At 38.9% G+C, this 16,669-nt stretch overlaps 1 protein-coding gene across 5 annotated transcripts in view; it reads left to right on the top strand.

The window, feature by feature from the left end:
- LOC124872341 (spermatid perinuclear RNA binding protein) overlaps window positions 1–16,669 on the top strand; it is a 119,561-nt gene that overhangs the window by 92,457 nt on the left and 10,435 nt on the right. For all 5 annotated transcript variants that reach the window (XM_047372220.1, XM_047372221.1, XM_047372223.1 and 2 more), the window contains exons 11-18: window positions 430–535; window positions 4,076–4,159; window positions 4,679–4,887; window positions 6,820–6,972; window positions 10,857–10,991; window positions 11,417–11,557; window positions 12,315–12,444; window positions 14,279–14,332. In XM_047372220.1, coding sequence (XP_047228176.1) covers window positions 430–535; window positions 4,076–4,159; window positions 4,679–4,887; window positions 6,820–6,972; window positions 10,857–10,991; window positions 11,417–11,557; window positions 12,315–12,444; window positions 14,279–14,332 — 1,012 coding nt within the window. The remainder of the gene's footprint in view (window positions 1–429; window positions 536–4,075; window positions 4,160–4,678; window positions 4,888–6,819; window positions 6,973–10,856; window positions 10,992–11,416; window positions 11,558–12,314; window positions 12,445–14,278; window positions 14,333–16,669) is intronic.

The following is a 16,669-nucleotide window of genomic DNA, read 5'->3' as shown; positions in this document are numbered from 1 at the left end:
ATTACACATTCAATGAATTAACAGAAAGACAGATGGATAGAAGAATGGACGGCTGGGTAAAGGCAGGGATGGATGGATAGATGCATGGATAAACAAATGAATTGGAGTAGTGGACAGGTGGATGGGGAATAGGAAAATTGTATAGACATGTGGACATATGAATGGATAAAATGGAAAATTGACAGACAAACAGACAGATGGATGATTTGGGAAGTGGACGGATGGATAGTTGTTTAACAGCTTCATATATCTTCCCAAAGTTGCCTTGAGTTGGATTTTAAATGTCGTTTTCTGACAGAAAGAAAATGTTGGAGCAAAGATGTTGCACTGCAAATACTGTTGTTGTGAAATGTATTTTAATTAGATCTGACCCATTTTCCCACCTCCCCCCACCCACCCCTTATGTCTGCTGTGTTTTGCATTCGGCAGCATGCTCTCAGACTCATGGCATTTGGACAGATCTACAAGGTGTTAGAGATGGAGCCTCTTCCCTCAAATAAACCATCACAGAAATATCCTTGGTCTGATAAAGAAGGTGTGTACCCATCTCTCCCTGCCTGCCTACCTGCCTGACTGCTCTGCTTTCTTCCTTTCTTTCACCCTATGCATGTCTCTGGCTTTCATCCACACATCTTTTCTTTAAAGTTTTTGCCAGAGTGCATAGATATTTTATTTTTCTCCCTCTCTGTCTGTCAATGTTTATATGTCTGGCTTTAATTTTTTATTTTTAACATACCTTGGTTTGGTATCATTTGGTATTGGGTCAGCCAATGGTTTGTTAAATCTGTTCACCTTAGACATGAGTCTTTTAGTTATATTAGATGGTTTTGTAAGCACAGCCATCGGTCGCACCATCAATAAAGCTGATACATAAAAGTACTGAACTTTGTGTGGTGTGATCCCCACCTCTTTTTTCCTGTCATGTGTTTTTTCATCTGACTTGCATTGATGAAAACGCTTACGAATGCCTTGAAATGTTTTTTCAATTTCTTTCCAAATAAAAAAGTATGACTTGCATTTGTATTCAGTCCCTTTTACTCTAGTATGCTTTTATAAAAAGCTATTGCAAGCAACTGCTAACACTTGATTATAGAACCAACCAATATACCTCTGGTAACCCATGAGGAGCTGCAGCGTTCCAAAGCTCAGGTGGGAAAATCTGTCAGTAGGTCAACTACAGGTCCTTCTCAAAATATTAGCATATTGTGATGAAGTTCATTATTTTCCATAATGTCATGATGAAAATTTAACATTCATATATTTTAGATTCATTGCACACTAACTGAAATATTTCAGGTCTTTTATTGTCTTAATACGGATGATTTTGGCATACAGCTCATGAAAACCCAAAATTCCTATCTCACAAAATTAGCATATCATTAAAAGGGTCTCTAAACGAGCTATGAACCTAATCATCTGAATCAACGAGTTAACTCTAAACACCTGCAAAAGATTCCTGAGGCCTTTAAAACTCCCAGCCTGGTTTATCACTCAAAACCCCAATCATGGGTAAGACTGCCGACCTGACTGCTGTCCAGAAGGCCACTATTGACACCCTCAAGCAAGAGGGTAAGACACAGAAAGAAATTTCTGAACGAATATGCTGTTCCCAGAGTGCTGTATCAAGGCACCTCAGTGGGAAGTCTGTGGGAAGGAAAAAGTGTGGCAAAAAACGCTGCACAACGAGAAGAGGTGACCGGACCCTGAGGAAGATAGTGGAGAAGGGCCGATTCCAGACCTTGGGGGACCTGCGGAAGCAGTGGACTGAGTCTGGAGTAGAAACATCCAGAGCCGCCGTGCACAGGGGTGTGCAGGAAATGGGCTACAGGTGCCGCATTTCCCAGGTTAAGCCACTTTTGAACCAGAAACAGCGGCAGAAGCGCCTGACCTGGGCTACAGAGAAGCAGCACTGGACTGTTGCTCAGTGGTCCAAAGTACTTTTTTCGGATGAAAGCAAATTCTGCATGTCATTCGGAAATCAAGGTGCCAGAGTCTGGAGGAAGACTGGGGAGAAGGAAATGCCAAAATGCCAGAAGTCCAGTGTCAAGTATCCACAGTCAGTGATGGTCTGGGGTGCCGTGTCAGCTGCTGGTGTTGGTCCACTGTGTTTTATCAAGGGCAGGGTCAATGCAGCTAGCTATCAGGAGATTTTGGAGCACTTCATGCTTCCATCTGCTGAAAAGCTTTATGGAGATGAAGATTTCATTTTTCAGCACGACCTGGCACCTGCTCACAGTGCCAAAACCACTGGTAAATGGTTTACTGACCATGGTATCACTGTGCTCAATTGGCCTGCCAACTCTCCTGACCTGAACCCCATAGAGAATCTGTGGGATATTGTGAAGAGAACGTTGAGAGACTCAAGACCCAACACTCTGGATGAGCTAAAGGCCGCTATCGAAGCATCCTGGGCCTCCATAAGACCTCAGCAGTGCCACAGGCTGATTACCTCCATGCCACGCCGCATTGAAGCAGTCATTTCTGCAAAAGGATTCCCGACCAAGTATTGAGTGCATAACTGTACATGATTATTTGAAGGTTGACGTTTTTTGTCTTAAAAACACTTTTCTTTTATTGGTCGGATGAAATATGCTAATTGTGTGAGATAGGAATTTTGGGTTTTCATGAGCTGTATGCCAAAATCATCCGTATTAAGACAATAAAAGATCTGAAATATTTCAGTTAGTGTGGAATGAATCTAAAATATATTAATGTTAAATTTTCATCATGACATTATGGAAAATAATGAACTTTATCACAATATGCTAATATTTTGAGAAGGACCTGTGTTATATGTGCATTCCATGAATATGGCCTTTACGTAGTTGTTGCAAGAATAAAGCCATTGTTGAAAGACAGTCACTACAAGTCCTGTTTGCGGTTTGTCACAAGCCATGTAGAGACACGGCAAACATATGGGAAAAAGTGCTCTGGTCAGATGAGACTAAATAGTTTTTTTAGCCTACATGCAAAAAATGTGCAACTAAAAACAAACATAACATAATCTTGAAAATACAATCCCCATGATGAAATATGGTGGTGGCAGCATCAGGCTGTGGGAATGCGTTTCTCTGCAGCGACAGATAACTTGATGAAAACATTTATAGAGATAAATACATTATAATCTTGGAAGAAAACCCGTCAAAGACCACAAAAGACTTCAGACTGGTGCGGTTCACCTTCCATGAGGGGAGCGGCACCACTGCTACAATCAGATCTGTAAGTGAATGGTTAAACTAAAACATACATGTGTTAAATGGCTCAGACAAAGTCCGGATCTAAATTCAATTGAAAAGAGGCAACATATTGTATTTTGAGAATTGATGTTCAGCAAGGATGAATGGGCTTAAAATTCAGTGTCCATATGTATAAATCTGGTAGAGGTTTCGCCCTTAAAGACTTAACAACTGCAATGAAAGTTAATACAATGGAATAAAATACTGACTTAGAGGGGCATCGTACAAATGGAAGCCACACTTTTCAGATTTTCATTTAGGATGAATGTTGGAAACCATGCATCATTTACCTTCCGCTTCATAATTATTTGCTACTTCGTGTTAATGCAATAAATAAAAATCTGATGTTTTATCATTGTAATAATTTACAGTGTGATAGTGGGAATATTTTTGCAAGGGACTTTAAATGTTGCACCTGCAGTACCTGTGCAGGAATGTTTCTGCTTGTGCTCATATAAGAGGAAAATTCACAGAAATCTCAGAAGATATTGAGCTGGCACATTTCCACAGTGATTCTAATGGAAAATTGTCTGGGCCTTTCGATATCTCATGTCGCTGACATAGAAAATTGGGGAGGCATTTACAGATTTAGGTGAAAGTGGCAGAAGGGCTTGTATTCCATGTCTTCCTCAATGTTTGACTGTATTCTGGCCCACCTGCCGGTTCTGTTTATCTTATCTGCGAGTTTATCCATCTCATTCTTGGCTCGCTGTTTGTTGTTCGTGACATTGCCTCCCTGTCTTCCTGTCAACCCTATACCTTTGTATATATATTCTCATAACAAGTCTTTGTGATTGATTTTTAAATCTCGCTCTGTTTCTGTGTTCTCCACCTTTTAGGTTTAGGGCTAAAGAGACCATATGAAGATGGAACGATGGATGACAAGGACCTCATTAAAAAGATGAAGAGGAACCTAAGAAAGGGTGAGATAGTAAACAATGTATCCTAATAAATCCTAATAGAAAATTAGAAATCAATTCTTAAATCAATGACTCTGATTATACTTATAAATATTTGAAAGGATCAGATATATTGTTTCCAGTAAATGTTTAACGCATAATAAAAAGTATAGATTTAAAAATTCTTTCTTTTCCAGACAAGTCTTTCTTCTCTTTGGAATGTCTTTATTTTTCCCCATCTTTTTCTTCTCTTCTACCTCCCTGGAGGCAAATCAATAGTATTGATTGCTAACATTTAAGCCAGAAAACAATCATCCTTCACTCTTTCTTCATACAGTGAGATGATACAGTGATCAAATGAGGAGGAAAACATGTAGTCACTATGGCAGAACTATAACTCCTGGCTATAGTGAAATACATTGCAGAATATGATTTATTAGTACATTATCTTTGAATATGTCATGTTTATCTACTTGCTTGCTTACTAAACCACTCTTAAATCTACATTTCAATTAGAAAATCTTTCATCTGTTCTTACCGCAGTCCTCGACTGTAAAGCCATAGACTCCAACCAGCCAATGAACGCCCTGATGCGCTTGAACCAGATCCGACCAGGGCTGCAGTATCGCCTGCTGTCTCAGTCTGGGCCGGTTCATGCTCCAGTCTTCACCATGTCTGTGGATGTGGACGGAACCGTCTATGAGGCGTCTGGATCCTCCAAGAAGACAGCCAAGCTCCATGTTGCTGTCAAGGTAAGGAGGGAAATTTAGGAAAGGGTGTGAAAAGAGGATAATGTAGAATATAATTAGCAGGCTTTGTTACATTAAAGCCCTATTTTACAATTTTTAGGAATCTATACTGCATTTGTTTAAAATCAAAAATATTTTTGACTTTCAATTTTGATATATTTTTTTCTATCACTTTAAGGATGCAGAAAAAGGGTGTGAGCATTCAGCCATTTAAGTTTCACAGTTTTTTTTTTTTTTTTTAGCTTCCCTTAAGCTTAGGCATGGGTCAAAATAGTATCAAGGTACACAAAGTGATGTGTAAACCAAAGGACTGTCATCCATCATTCCTATTGAAGTAAAATTCTAGTTGGCAACTTAGCTATAATCAAAATGTCTGTACAGCAGCCAAGTGCAGACTAGGTACCCAAACAGATAAACCTGACTAATTAACCATCTAATATGAGTTTGTTATACTTGTGTTTCTCTGTAAAAATAAATAAAACAAAAAAACAGAATGATAAAAAAGGTACATTGTTCTGCACAGTAACCAGGTTTACTTGAAAATTAATACATTTACTATTGCTTAAGTTTATGTATGAAAATAATAATGGCTAAACATTGATATTAATAACAGTATTATAACTCCAATTACGTTTATGTTATTTTGTGATCGTATTTTAGTTTATTCCAGCTTTATTCATTCAGGTAAATCTCACTCAGGCAAGGTCTCCTTTTCAGGAATAATTTGCTCCTTTTTGAGCAACTACTGTAATACTGAAACATAACATTTTTACTGAAGGTTATCATAATATGGGAATCTCATTATACCCAGCTCCCACATAGGATTGCTGTTCATATTTTCTTTATTTTGTTTGAATCTGTCTACCAGCTCTTTTCACAGAAAGCAGCCAAAATGCTTGACTCTCAATGTTGGATTTTGTAAGAGATGAAATTCAGTTTTCAGTTTAATCTGCATATGTGGTTAGATGTTCTGACCGCCAGATCAAAATCATTTCATTGTCGGCGTATGTTTATTATAATACACTTTTCACTGTTAAGCCCAGGGCAAGTCAACACATTTCAGTTTTTTGTTTGTTTTCTATAACTTTTTGCTGAAAAAGATTTTAAACATGGCAAATGGGTTTTACCAATTTCCTGTGCCATTAGTATGCTTAACTAAACCATTATGATAATTTACCTGTGAAAACTATTGGAATCAATCAGGAAGAACATTTTTATTGGTCTTAAACATATGGAAATATAGAAAATTTGGAATGATCTGAAACATGCACAGGTGAACAACCCATAACAGTTTAATAACAAATAATTTTTTTAAGTGTCTGCAGCTGCACCACCTTTATGCGTCAGTAAACATGTTCCCATTTGTGTTTGTGTGAGAAATGATGGATGTGGGCAAATCCATGTAATCCCAAAGTGCTTGTGAACAAAAAGGCTCTTCAGTCCACAGAGCTGGGATAATCCGCCATTCGCTCAGTTCCCATAAAAGGCTCTTTCTCCCTTACTTTCACCTTTTCTTATTCTCCTTCTGACTTACTGCTTTCCTTTTCTGGGATCACCTTTTTCCATCTCACAGCCACCCAGACAAAAGAAACGGGTTCAGCCATTGTGACAGAATCACCAACTATGAGGAGAAACTAATTCCCTCTTTCTTCTGTCGTTGGATAGTTTTCTAAACTATTTTGGTGTTATTGTGGTTGTTTAAAGCAGTAAGGTTTTATGACTGCATGCAGCTTTTGGGTTGTTTTTCATTGTAATTTGTTGCTACATTGGAGTACATCATACCATGAGACATAGCATTTGAGATGGGCTTTCTGATTAAAGATAAAATTGACATTATACATTATTTCCATTCTGTATTACAAGGCTCATTAAGTCTTGGCAAGATAAATTTGTTGTTGATTTCTTATTGTCTTCATCTTTGTTTTTCCACATAAGGTTCTCCAGGCAATGGGCTACCCGACAGGTTTCGACTCTGATCTGGACCCCATGAGCTCAGATGAGAAGTCTGACGGCGAGGGGAAGAGTGAGACATCTTCACACTCCAGCAATAACCCAACTCACTCCTCAGATGGTTCCAACACACTGGAGGTGAGGATTTTAAAAACTGACTTACATTGTGAAAATGTTCATTTAAGTGGAGGGCCAAATATTTTAGGTTATTTGGATGTTTATTAAAAGAGGGCAAGTTAGTTCATAAGGTGTCTTAAACAAATCCACTAAACCATAGCAGACGAATAAATATAATCAAAGCAGTAATTTTTGGAAGTATAGGTTAGTCTTGTGAAGGTGAAGTTGCTGATATAAATTGAGATTTATTTTGCTTAAAATAGGCCAGAACCCTTTCCATAAAGCAAGGTTCCTTCTAGGTGAATAATGGTACACATAAATCACGGATCAGTACATACTTTGGTTTTAAAGTCACTGTTCAGTTTGTTGTGAGTTCCCTTCAATCAAGAGAAACAAATAAAAAGTGGCCCCCATAGAACTGACTAGGGATGGGTACCAAATTCGGCACTTTTATAGGTACCGACCTGAATTCTGTTGGTACTACCGAGTACCAATTCACATAAAATCACGTAAAAAACAGTACCATGTTTAAGATACCTAAACACATTTGGGTGACACTGAGGAAGTGGAAGAATGGGCGATTTTCCATGCTGGGCACGAACACAGCATTGCACGTACAAAAACATAATAACGTCATTAGCCGCTGGTACAGTCAACAAAGCATGGCTGACAGAAAGCGCTCGAAAGTATGGCTCCACTTTTCAAAGTGCGATGCAGATAACAGTCACTGCAATAATTGTGACGCGAAGTGCAAAGCATGCGACGGGAATACATCTAATCTGAGGAAGCACCTGGTAAAGCGCAAGATATTTCTCAAGGCGGAAGAGTGCATGAGAAATAAATATGTTGAGATGAAAAATGTTGAGATTTTATTATTAAACAAATTAACATTTATCACTCCATAAACACACACAAAAGTACCAAAAACTGGTATCTTTGAGTGCTTTTGAGCCATCGTCCATTTTGACCGGAAACTAACTATTGCTACACCTCCCAGCATGCATCGCAGTTCAACTGGCATCGCAGCTCTGGCGTCACTGGAGGTGAGCTTTATAAGGGCTCACGAAATGCTATGCCCTTGCAGAGTGGCACACCTCCGGAGAATCAGAAGCTTGCAGGCGGGTTGTCACTCCATTCTCCATCACTGGCTGACCTCATGAGAAGCTTGACAAAAATAGAAATCTTGCTGGGGTAAGAAGACCAGAAGATTTACTTTACCAATTGAAGGCATGTCTGTAGCGCGTTACTCAATTAAGAAAAACCCACAGAGGTTTTCAAAGGAGACGATTTTTTCTCTTTGTTTTTGTTTCACTCGACTGGCAAAAGGAGAAAATATGATGAGCTGTTGGCAAAGTTGGATAAGTTGACCGTTTGTCACAGACACGTGACAAACGAAGCCTCCCCTTTCCTACTTGCTGCTCCAAAGAAGATGACACCAAAGTAATTTTGTTCTTTTCTGTTGGTACTGTAGAAATTTCCTGGGCACGATAAAGTAGGATACTTAGGGTGATTTAGAATCACCATTCATTTAACCCAATGAGTTTTAAGTTGTATGTTGCATGCAGTTCTTTATTGAAGTTATGTTGAACTGTCTGGTTGCTGTTTAATACTGTTGGACTCTGGAGGCTGGGCTGTGCAGCAAAGTTTGTGTTTTGATCAGCTGAGCGCTGACTCACTTGGAGTTAAAGTGGACTTTAAAGCAGACTGAGGCTGCGAACTGGGCCTCGTGTTCATCTCCATGGTTTCACAGTTTATGACCCTATGTGTTTCACTGAGATCCCTCCTTGGGGGGGTTTTATGACTGTGCTGGAGCAGCTCGCTTCTCAGCTGTTCGCAGGAAATGAGCTAAGCTGCTCCAGAAGTCACTGCCTATGTGTAAAACTCCATGGCATTCAATGATTTTGAACGGTGAAAGTTGTTGAACATGAACAGTTGATATGTAACAGGGACTATTGGTTTAATAGATTTTCACATAGATAAAGAGACAGCGTTTGTGTTTATTTTGTGTAAGAGTGATTATCTGTCAAAATAAGGTTGGTGTTCCCCACCATCCAGTAAAACAGTTGATAACAGTGACATTTGGCGTGGTTTTGGTTAGTAATTATCAATTGCTAATAACAATTAACTAATTGTAATTATTAAGTGCTGTGAGCCCAATAATAACACCACACCACTCTGATCTCTATTCCTCAGAAAAGAATGCATTACTTCTGAATTATGATTTTTTATTTATTTTATTTATTAGAATTTTGATAAATATTTATAATCATAATCCCTTACAGTACCGATATCGATTCCCAGATACAGAGTATCTGTATCATATCTGTTGAAATATGAAAGGTACCAATCCCTAGACCTGACCGGAGCTTTTTTTTTTTTTGTATTAATAAAGGATAAGCAGGAATAGCTGTTGGATGGATTTTGCAACAATAAAAGCACTTGAAAATATTCAATTTTTAGGAATTTATTTATAAAACTGTGCAGACGTTTGAGCGTAAAAAGTTGATATTACTTTGGAGTTGTTTTGATGTTTAGACAATCAGTGTGCGATATGTACTTAAATGCACCATAAAAGTGCGGCTGTTAGGAGCGCTGCGATACAGGGGTCGGTGCGAATGTTTCCTGGTTCAAATCCCAGCCACAGCAACCTGTGATGCATGTCTTTCCCCACTCTTCACTCTAGAAATGACAAAACAAAGGCGACTAGTGCTACCAAACAAATCTTTAAAAAAAAGCACATCTGTTGGTAAATCCCCACTGGCCAGAGAGACTGTCATGAAAGTACCAGTGTGTTTTCGAAACCCATATGCTGTGCATCGTTTTGGACTGGTTGAATGCTACAGGCAGCTAGATTTGAACTTTAGCTGAGTTTTCACCAGTGCCAGTGATGTTTGCATTCAGCTTGATGTTGTTTCAGGTGAGTGAATTAGTTAAGTGCGGGGTGAGCGAAAAACCTTATTGCCATTAAAATATTTAAGAGTTCAGTTCACCTTTATTTCTCTACTGTAGCTGCGTGAGAAACCTTAATGTTCCCAAATAGCAGAAATAAGTTATGGCTCGGAGTCTTCTCTGTTTTGTTTTGGGGTCACTTTTTAAAAGCTGCACTACAGAACGTTGCCCTGAGCACTTAGTTTCACACATAAACATTCTGCATGTGTTCAAGTACAAAACAATGCTGTATTTATTCGGTATGTGCGTACTGAACCGACAGGGCTGTACAGGATACTTTTGGCATGATATCGTGTACCATTAGACACCTTGTTGCTGCTATTTGAAGAATAAGGCGTTTTTAGCACATTCAAAGTCCGAATAACTATGGGCAAGATGTAACTAAGTAGAAAAACCATCAAATTATTAATTGAAATAAAAGGTTCAGAACAAAGAGAGCAATTTTAAACACATTTTACATAAAAATGTATGGAAGCTGAGAATGGCTGTACCTGCTGTTCATTTTGATGTGATTTTTATCAAATCACGTTTTGAGAAAGGAGACACCTTTTTACGGTATCAGGGGAGTTATGGTGCTCAAGTGTGTTGTTCTTGTATCTTTTGTGTTCAGTGTTTCTGTCATGGTGCAGATTATCTGTAGCAGTTCTACCTTAGTTTATGATAGTTATTTTCTGTTTAAACCAGCTGGTGGCATCACCATCAAGATTTCTGGTTTAAAATAAATATAACAATAATAATAAACTGAGCTACTATTTTCTTGATAATAATGAAACTGTTATCTCAACTAAACAGTTGAGCTTGAGCTCTTTGTATCTCGATATAAAAGTATAATTATACTGTAATCACAACATAAACTTAAGGTCTCGTTATCTCAAAATAAGATAATGAAGCTTTTACAATGAAGCAAGCTTGAGGTTTATATGTTTATGTATCTAAGTTACTTTTTTACTGTCCAGGTGCGAACTCAGGGCCCCATCCTAACGGCAAGCGGGAAGAATCCTGTAATGGAGCTAAACGAGAAGCGACGAGGCCTCAAATACGAGCTCATCTCTGAGAGTGGAGGCAGCCACGACAAACGCTTTGTTATGGAGGTGAGAAATCCATGTTGATGCCTGGATTAAAAATATGCAAAATGTTTTTTGTCTTTTATGTACTTGCACAGCTCAGGAAGACTCAAACGGGGCTGAATTATACAGTCAGATGTAGGCTGATCAGCCAGCACACCCAATCAGTCAGCCTGGTTCCTGAGGCAGGCCTGTTCTCTGTGGGGTGGGCTGTTTTCCAACATGCCTGGCTGCTTCATTGCTCTGCTGATTGATTAGCAGGTCTACTTGATAGCAGGGCATCACTAAACACGCTGTCCGCTCAGCGAATCTTACCAGCCGAGTCACTGATGACAAATAAGCACACACACAGCTTAGTCACGTTTGAAATTTAAATGGATTTCAACATAAAAAAGAAACATATCTACACCTAACATTCTGTGGACTCTCTCTCTCTGTGTTTTGAACATTAGGTGGAGGTCGATGGGCAGAAGTTTCGTGGGGCAGGCCCCAACAAAAAAGTAGCAAAGGCCAGCGCTGCTCTGGCAGCCCTGGAAAAACTCTTCTCCGGTCCCAACGCAGCAGCACACAAAAAGAAAAAGATCCTGCCTCCGGTAATGAGACACGCATTCACTACATACCAGACACTGAGGGCAACCTGTTCAAGACAGATTCTCACACCAGAGATGTAGATCTCTGAAGGTCCCCTAGAACTATTATTGTCTACCTGGCTGCTTCTCTGATTAATGCTATCCTTGTCCAGCTTGCTTGTTTAGGTGGATGGCTTTGCAGTTGTGTGATACTCTTTCCATTTTAAGATGCTAGATTAAACAGTTCTCTGTGAGATGATCAAAGCTTCCAGATATTGTTTTATGACCTAACCTTGCTTTAAACGTCTCCACATCTTTCTCCCTGACCTATCTGCTGTGTTCCGTGGTCTTATTGATCCTGTTTGTTAACTAATATCCTCCAACAAATCTCAGAGGCCTACAGAGAACGGCTGTATTTATACTAAAATTAAAGTTCACAAAGAAGGATGATATTTGCTAATTAGTTGAATTCTGAAGGCAGTTAGTTGCACTGAATTTGAAGGGCATCAGAGCAAAGTGAACTGAATGGTTATGCAGGTCACACTGTTTTATTTGTATTGTAATCTATATATTGTATTGTATTCTACAATTATTCACAATCACACAAAAGCCCAATAAAATAAATTGATAGTTCATAAGACAAATTCTGAAAACGTTCAAGGGGCTTTAGTGCTTTTCAAGGGACTGTATAGGAACACCTTTTTTTACACCTATATCAAGGTTGGTCTGACCTGATATGCATCACGCTAATATATGGATTCCTCTGCATACTGATGTTTAGACTAAAGGAGCACTGGCAGCGGCAGCAGCAGCCTCGGCAGTAGCAGCACAGGTAGCAAGAGGAAGAGGAAGAGCAGCGCTGGCAAGAAGCGCCTTCGTCAGTGCTGCTGCACCAGGATACGTCACACCAGGTAAAGGATAAACAGGAAATAATAGTAATGTGTTGTAAGGTTCAGTTATGTTGTTTTATAGTTTTGGTTTTTTCTCAGTAGTATAAGGAATTTAATCAAATCCGTTTTTTTATTTGATCCGCATCTCTTTCATCTCCTGTAGAGAATTCCAATTCATTAAAACATTTTATATGACTTTTTGCATTGAAGACACTAGTTACTTTAGATTTGTCAGTTAGTTTTGGTTTTCTTTGGTTTCTGCTTTGGCTGCTTACATATTCCTTTGTGATAAAACAAAAACATAGATTCTATCCCTGTAGTTGTAAAAGACAAATCCCAGATGTTCATTAATGTCCCTCAGCAACCTGCAGGACAGGGGATAATTACCATATCTGTCTAGTTTTTTGCCCATTTATTTGTAATCAAATATTTTTCCGTTTTATTCCAGGCGCTGAACCTCCTCATGACCTTGTATTATTTTTGATGTTTGTGTTGTATATTAGAGATTTCAGCATCCACTCAGGCATCTTTTCATGAACCCGCATCAGCCTACTGCCGCTGTGCAGTCATTGGCAAAGGTTTTGAGACTGAAAAATCTTGTTTTTAAAAAAGCTTCACTGCTCCAGTGTTTAGGGATGTTGCTGATGAAGATTGATCAGATTGAATGCATACCACAAAATGACCTGCTAGCATCGTTCTGATCTTATCCTTAGTTCAGGAGTAAGCGTTAATGAGGACTGATGTCACTCTGTCATTCTTACTGAATTAGAGACCAATAGTTGCATTCAAAGCGGGTGGTGTTTGTGACATTCTCATTTTGTCAGCTATGGTTACCTCCAAGCAAACATGTACTGTCATCATCACTTTGCATCAAAGAGCATCTTGCTGCTATTAATATTGTACCCCCATCAACCATTTATCGAATCATCAGGGACTTGATGGCGAGAGGAAGAAAGCTTCAGAGTGTCTAAAAAAAAGTCCAGGAAGTGCCAATCAGTGATAAGAGTGTCACCAGGGCAGAGCTTGCTTAGGTATGGCAGCAGGCCGGCGCGAGTGTTACTAAACACTCAGCGAAATTTGCATTCTGCAGGATGCAACAGGATTGGACAGCACAAGGCTGGGGTAGTTATTTTCTCCAATGGAGCCCCTTTCATCTGTAAAAACGAGAGCCCCGTTATGAGTCCCGTGTCATGCAGAAAGTGAACCATCCTGAGACCATTTATCTGGGGGGTTGCCCCTCTTCAGAGGGATTTGGCTCACTCATAATTTGCCCATAAACACTCATTTATAAAGAACTGAATCCAAACATCCTCTAAGAGCAACATTTCCAGAAACAAATTGGTGATAATCAGATTTTTTTTTTTTCAGAAGAATGTCACTGCAAAAGTTACGATGAAGTTGCTCAGGGGTCAAAACCTGACATTTAGAGTCCATGAAGAGGATATTCCCCTTGTGGTCCACTTTCAAAAAACGAGTGATAACGTTTAAGCCCTGATGAAGCCATAACATGTCACAGTCGGTCAGGGTTTGGCTTGGAAGCTGATGTACAATATGGCAGGTAACTTGCAGAAGTCTTAAAAAAGAAAGGTCAACCCTGTAAATATTGATGCTCTTCAAAAACTTGATATGTTTCGCATTGAAAGTCTTTGAAACTTAATTGAACTTCAGTAGACAATCAAAACATATAGCAAGCAGATTTTACTCTGCAGCAGGGAACTTTGTAGGAAAACAAAATCTCTCAGTCTTAAAACTTTTGGCCAGGTCTTTAGAGTTTACGACTGAACATGGTGGGAGGTTTACCTTGGAAAAAAAACAGTACAGGATTTAATTAGACCTTTTAACCTTTCTTCAACAGGTTTTGGCACACCGTACGGCTACAGCCCCGCTGCAGCAGCTGCTCCTGCATATGGTATGTGCTTTATGTTGCATCTTTTCACCTTTCTTTTTTCCTTTATGTAACCTCCATCCCTCCCTAACCATATCTGGGCAGAGTAATCAGTGCAGCACTGGTTGACACATTAGTCAGTACTTCTGCTTTTCTTGCATTAGATTATTTCCATTTCTCAAACCTACTTTAATTGTAGATCGATGTGAGTTTTAAGCTTATCTTCATTCATATGCAGAGCTTAAATTCTTGGCCTTTCCTGCCACGGATCTGACTGTGCTATTGGTGATTGGCCTGCTCCACATTTCTATTGTCTGTCTCATGCTTTGATTTAAATTATCACTAAAACTTTATTTATTCTCCTTTGCACTCACATGTTTTTTTAATGCTTATAGAAAATTGTAGACAGCAACTTTGTACAACTGCCACATCTAACACCGTAACTGAAGGCGCAGTCTGCACCATCGTCCTCTTTCTCACTATGATTAGCAGATCACAGGAACCTTGCTGCTGCAGTGTAGTTCATTTTCAAGTCCTCCTTCTCACTGTAAATATCTGAACTTGTGTCAACAAACTATAATTTTAAGTCCACATTGACGTTTAACACCATAAGTATTGATGCCAAGTCCTGTCCATCTATCCCCTACTTCACACTGTTGTGTTTACTTCAACAGACTCAGCCTTGTTCAGCTTGTGTACATTTTTGTAGTGTTCGGAGGCCTATCTGTCCTTCTTACCTCCGTTAGTCTCAAAGGGTTCTATGTGCTTGGAGAAACTGGTCTGAGGCCTCTGACAGGCATTTAGTTGGTACGCTCTCTTTAGAATCCAGCAGCCCTGAATATGAAGCAATCTTCAGTTTTTATGTTTGCATAAGGTGGAGTGAGGGTTCCTGTGGAGAGTGTAGCATTTCCCTGGAATTTCTAGAGTTGGTACATGTTATTGTGAAAGCTGAGTCTGTCTTTTTAGCACACTTGTGTGGGACATGTTGCCCAAATGCTGTTTAGTCAACTAAAAATGAAAATATAATAAACAGATGAATAAATACCAGGATCCTATTGGATCAGCTTGGCTTTCTACTGTGTGCAAGCCATGTAACACAACTTGTAAAACGTTGAGACCCAGGAAGCCATGTTAAAGTTTAAAATCTTGTAAACTGATCAAATTAAGATGCATCAGGGCTAGTAGTATGAACAGAGTGAGCTGTGTGATGAAATGTTTCCAGTGTTTAATGTTAGGCCTTCACCAGTTGGTGATTCTTCTTTGTAACACTATTTTGTATTCCTGTTTGTTTTTACCGTATTGACAAAATCTACTCCCCTATTCAACAAAAAGTCTTTAAACAACATACATTTTTAAAACAATATGTGCGTAAGTCACAAATAAGTCCCTCATTTCATCTGATTAGAATAAAAACTCTGAAAAATGTTCTTATTTTTGTCTTGTTTTCACCCTTTGCTTTGCAGCTTTGGGATTTTTAGATCAGAAATCTATAATGCTGAACATAAAGAAATCCTAAAGCACAGTGAATATTCAATGTACAGTGTTACATATTATGCTGTAATTTACTACATGGCAGTGCAAACTCTTCAGCTTTCCTGCAAATGAGTCTTTTGCTTTTATTTGATCTTTTTTCCCCACTTTTGTCATTTTTAACAATGTGTCTTTGTAGATTACAACATTGAGATTTGTAAATGTGGTTTCATCTTTAGAAAACCTGTGTTAACATTACGACTGCAATCTGTATTTCATTTCCCTCCACAATGCCGGATTAACTGGTAAATAATCTTAATGAAAATCTTAATTAAAGATTTACTGCAGCAGTAAATCTGCTGTGTACAAAACAACAGACATGTAACTGTTAAATGTATCGAAACATTTCTTGAATGTTGGGCACCATTTCTCTTTCAAGGATTTTGCTACCAGAAAATATTTAAACAACTCTCCCTTCTAGCCACCGTACACAGCTGACTGATAGCAACAAGTGGGGAAAGGGGAGAAAAATTCTGTACGAGCAGAAAATACTCTACATTAAACTGGGTTTAAAACAACACATCTTTGACTTTTATAAACCATAATATCTTTTTTAAAAGGGCCTATATCTATTTACAGCCTTCTTTATGCTTTTTGTACGTCACCATGTTTCAGATCTCAACAAAAGTAGCTGTAAAAACAAATAATTGATCTGAATTAATTTTTTACATATATATTAAAGTCAGGTCGGTTCTGTTCCTTCCATTTAACTCCCTCCTTCCTCGTTCTTGGCTCATTTCACCTCTAATGAACTCTGTCACCTCGTGCACAAACATTCCTGCTTGCTTTCACACCCTAACACCCCTCCATCTGGGAGGACTGCTTGTGAGC

The sequence above is a fragment of the Girardinichthys multiradiatus genome, chromosome 8 (genome assembly GCF_021462225.1).
Source record: "Girardinichthys multiradiatus isolate DD_20200921_A chromosome 8, DD_fGirMul_XY1, whole genome shotgun sequence".
Classification (NCBI taxonomy): Eukaryota; Metazoa; Chordata; class Actinopteri; order Cyprinodontiformes; family Goodeidae; genus Girardinichthys; species Girardinichthys multiradiatus.
The sequence above is the reverse complement of the archived record's forward strand: the minus strand, read 5'-3'. Positions and strand labels throughout refer to the sequence as shown.